The following is a 4,594-nucleotide window of genomic DNA, read 5'->3' as shown; positions in this document are numbered from 1 at the left end:
CCAGAGCGCCCTCTCCATCTCCACATGAGACACAGAGACTGTAGAGAGGAGAGAGAGTCCACTCCCATCCCACTGCTGTCTAGTCTGAGCACTGCTCTCTGCTCAGGATGCGTGTGACGCTCCTCTGGGAGCTGTGGCTGGCCTCACAGTGTGCTGAGCTGATCTGGGGCCAGCGGGAGGCGCTGAGAGTCAGGCTGCTGCTCCAGCTGTACAGGCCGTCCTCCCCCAGGAGCCCAGCGCTGGCCTCCCCGCCCTCAACCCCCCCATCCAGCCTCCAGCTCAGCCTCCAGTCTGAGGGGTAGCCCCCCCTGGCCACACACACCAGCGTAGCACTGCGCCCCGCCGACACCTCCTCACGGGAGGGGGGCAACACCGTCAGCACGGGAGGGGTGGGCACTAGAGGAGAGAAGGGGGGGGGGAGAGAGAGAGAGAGAGAGAGAGAGAGAGAGAGGGAGAGAGAGAGAGAGGGGGGGGGAGAGAGCGAGAGAGATGTAATTTGCATTTGACAGTAAAACAGGTGCAGCTTTGACATCAACAGTCGTTTTTTTTCTCTTCTTTGACACGATAGATGACATTTATATTTACATTTAGTCATTTAGCAGACTCTTTTATCCAAAGCGACGTAGAAAGATTAAAGCATGATGAGTAACACTTGAGACATTTCTAAAGAATCAGCTTCACTGTGTTCCAGAGTAACATAAAGATATAAATCAGTTTCACTGTGGACCAGAGTAACATAAATATATAAATCAGTTTCACTGTGGACCAGAGTAACATAAAGATATAAATCTGTTTCACTGTTTACCAGAGTAACATAAAGATATAAAAGACACAAGTGATGACACACAGTATGACTAATGAATCCAACTGTTTCTTCACAGAAGACAGAGGAGTCCAAGTCTTTACAATGTCTTGGCTAATAGTCTACAATTAAATTAAATATCTCTGTACTGTCCTTCTCTTCTACCAATACGGCAGGGATCATCTATAGCAGTGAAGGCAGTTTCTGAATCATCTAAGTTCATGAAATGTTCATCTGCGTTTATATATCTGCTCTACACAGCGGCGTCACACAAAATCATGAAACATGAAGGAGAGCAGATAATCCAGAGAGGATCAACAGCAGGAACAAACACATTTTAAAGATCAACAGCAGGAACAAACACATTTTAAAGATCAACAGCAAGAACAAACACATTTTAAAGATCAACAGCAGGAACAAACACATTTTAAAGATCAACAGCAGGAGCAAACACATTTTAAAGATCAACAGCAGGAACAAACACATTTTAAAGATCAACAGCAGGAACAAACACATTTTAAAGATTTTAAGATCAGCTGCCATGGCTCTTGATGTCCCAAAATTGTCAAATATGTCATTATAATTAAAATCTATATATAAATGATTTAATTAAATCAACATAACTGTGCAGTGCATTATACTGCTGAAAGATATTCTCCAACAGACTCACCTCCAACATCAAGTTTAGAGCCGGTTCCAAATGTGTACCACAGTGATGCAAACTAGTCTGCCCCCGTACAAAAACCTCCCCTCACACACAGACTAGTCTGCCACCCGTACAAAAACCTCCCCTCAGACACACACGCAGGAAGCTACTGTTCTCTAAAGCCCTTTTAATAGTTCTGGAAGGCATCAAACATATAAAATACTGTAATTCTTTATCATTTGATTTTATTCTCTATAGTAGAAAGAATAGTCTGTTACTAGTATCATATAGGAGCTGTGTTTATACTAACATCTCTGTCTCATATACGAGCTGTTCTTATACTAACATCTCTGTCTTATATAGGAGCTGTTTATACTAACATCTCTGTCTCATATAGGAGCTGTTCTTATACTAACATCTCTGTCTCATATAGGAGCTGTTTATACTAACATCTCTGTCTCATATAGGAGCTGTTCTTATACTAACATCTCTGTATCATATAGGAGCTGTTCTTATACTAACATCTCTGTCTCATATAGGAGCTGTTCTTATACTAACATCTCTGTCTCATATAGGAGCTGTTCTTATACTAACATCTTTGTTTCATACAGGAGCTGTTCTTATACTAACATCTCTGTCTCATATAGGAGCTGTTCTTATACTAACATCTCTGTCTCATATAGGAGCTGTTCTTATAGTAACATCTCTGTTTCATGTAGGAGCTGTTTATATACTAACATCTCTGTTTAATAGCAGAGGTGAGATTATGGCAGAGGCATCCTGTTCCTGCAGTCAAGATAAATATGTCTGAAGTGAATATGGCATATTTCTATCCAGACACTATATCTTCTAACGAACCAGGAAAATATATAATTAGTAAATAAAACAGCAAAACAGATGTGACCGTAAGCAAATGCAGACAAATAGCAAAACTCTAAACAGAATATTGAACCACATTATTACATTTTGAATACATTCCTCTGTAAAAACCTGCTGCTAACTGATCACAAACCTGCTTTTAACGTATGCACATCACAAACATGCTGTTTACTAATCCACACCCCAAACCTGTTGCTAATTTATCCACACCACAAACATGCTGCTAACTTATCCACACCACAAACCTGCTGCTATCTTATCCACACCCCAAACCTGCTGCTAACTTATCCACACCACAAACCTGCTGCTAACTTATCCACACCACAAACCTGCTGCTAACTTATCAAAAACCTGCTGGTAACTAATCCACATCAGTCTCCTAAGTGCTTGCTCTTCATCTGTTATGGCTTCTGGCCCTGACAAGTGCCTTGAGACAATGTCAGTAGTTACTGTTGCCTAGAGACAGTGTCAGTGTCAGTAGTTACTGGTGCCTAGAGACAGTGTCAGTAGTTACTGGTGCCTAGAGACAGTGTCAGTATTTACTGGTGCCTAGAGACAGTGTCAGTGTCAGTAGTTACTGGTGCCTAGAGACAGTGTCAGTGTCAGTAGTTACTGGTGCCTAGAGACAGTGTCAGTGTCAGTAGTTACTGGTGTCTAGAGACAGTGTCAGTGTCAGTAGTTACTGGTGCCTAGAGACAGTGTCAGTAGTTACTGGTGCCTAGAGACAGTGTCAGTGTCAGTAGTTACTGGTGCCTAGAGACAGTGTCAGTAGTTACTAGTGCCTAGAGACAGTGTCAGTGTCAGTAGTTACTGGTGCCTAGAGACAGTGTCAGTCGTTACTGGTGCCTAGAGACAGTGTCAGTGTCAGTAGTTACTGGTGCCTAGAGACAGTGTCAGTGTCAGTAGTTACTGTTGCCTAGAGACAGTGTCAGTATTTACTGGTGCCTAGAGACAGTGTCAGTAGTTACTGGTGCCTAGAGACAGTGTCAGTGTCAGTAGTTACTGATGCCTTGAGACAGTGTCAGTAGTTACTGGTGCCTAGAGACAGTGTCAGTCGTTACTGGTGCCTAGAGACAGTGTCAGTAGTTACTGTTGCCTAGAGACAGTGTCAGTGTCAGTAGTTACTGGTGCTATAAATATAATTGAATTGAGTTAAGTTGAATGACACAAACCTGTTGAATGCACACCAGGAATCTGCTGCTGCTGCTGCTGCTATGCTGACATCACTACTACTGATTCAGGTCAAAATCATCCAGACACACTGAAACCATCTCACATTCAGAAGGACCAGAATTACCTCCTCACGTCATCTCTATGATTCCTCTGGACTTTGATCCTCATCAGCAGATTCAACACATCCCTCACATGTCATCTCCTTGATTCCTCTGGACTGTGATCCTCATCAGCAGATTCACCACATCCCCCTCAGAGATAGTGAAGCTGCCCTCAATTGGGTCAGTTGGGCTTGAGTCTTCATGATGGACGTTTCATATCCAGGTTGAGCTCCATGCCATATCATGTGAAGTGATAATGTGAGATTTCATGTGTGTGTGTGTGTTCAGGTCTGTGTGTGTGCATGTGCGTTTGTGTGTGTGTGTGTTCAGGCATGTGTGTGTTTGTGTGTGTGTGTGTGTGTGTGTGTGTGTGCCACTACTAGCTCTGTGTGTACTGCTGTCCCCAGCTGCTGCAGTGCAGTCATGTGTGGTCTGATGGAGGAGGTTTTTGTACGGCTCTCTATCACTGTGTGAACACGCGGTTAGTTCCACTGTATATGAGACCCATGCAGTAGTAATCTCCAGCATCTTCAGCCTGGACTCCACTGATGGTCAGAGTGAAGTCAGAGCCTTGTTTTGATCCACCTCCACTGAATCTACCAGGAGTGCCTGAGTGACGAGTGTTGATAGAATGCACAAGGAGTTTAGGAGCTTCTCCAGGTGTCTGCAGGTACCAGGACAGACAGGCAGGACACCAACCATGGCTACTGTGTCCAATTCCAGTGCTGGTTTTACACTTCAGAGTGACGGATTCTCCTGGACGAACAGCTGATGTAGCTGGAGTCTGAGTCGCAGTGAACTGACCCCTGGACTCTGGAGGTCAGATAATAGGATGTGTGTGTAAGAAATAGAGATTTTATATATTCTAATATAGATTACATTAGTTGTCTGTTTTAGGTTAGATTTGCCTCACCTTGGAAGAACAGCACAAGAGTCCAGATCACCATGGAGATGAAGGTCATGGCTGAGGGATGAGTCTTCATGATGGACAGC

The 4,594-nt window shown here is 43.7% G+C and overlaps 1 protein-coding gene across 1 annotated transcript in view; it reads right to left on the bottom strand.

Annotated features, from left to right (window-relative positions):
• The window catches only part of LOC116223561 (immunoglobulin kappa light chain-like), a 4,717-nt gene extending 123 nt beyond the window's left edge, over positions 1 to 4,594 (bottom strand). Inside the window, exons 1-4 of the mRNA XM_031580726.2 lie at positions 4,515 to 4,594; positions 4,080 to 4,414; positions 1,473 to 1,524; positions 1 to 396 (exon numbers count right to left, since the gene is read on the bottom strand). The exon at positions 1 to 396 is cut by the window's left edge and continues 123 nt beyond it. Of these exons, the coding sequence (XP_031436586.1) occupies positions 80 to 396; positions 1,473 to 1,524; positions 4,080 to 4,414; positions 4,515 to 4,584 (774 nt within the window). The 5' untranslated portion in view covers positions 4,585 to 4,594 and the 3' untranslated portion in view covers positions 1 to 79. The remainder of the gene's footprint in view (positions 397 to 1,472; positions 1,525 to 4,079; positions 4,415 to 4,514) is intronic.

Source organism: Clupea harengus, chromosome 2 (genome assembly GCF_900700415.2).
Source record: "Clupea harengus chromosome 2, Ch_v2.0.2, whole genome shotgun sequence".
NCBI classification, from domain to species: domain Eukaryota; kingdom Metazoa; phylum Chordata; class Actinopteri; order Clupeiformes; family Clupeidae; genus Clupea; species Clupea harengus.
The sequence above is the reverse complement of the archived record's forward strand: the minus strand, read 5'-3'. Positions and strand labels throughout refer to the sequence as shown.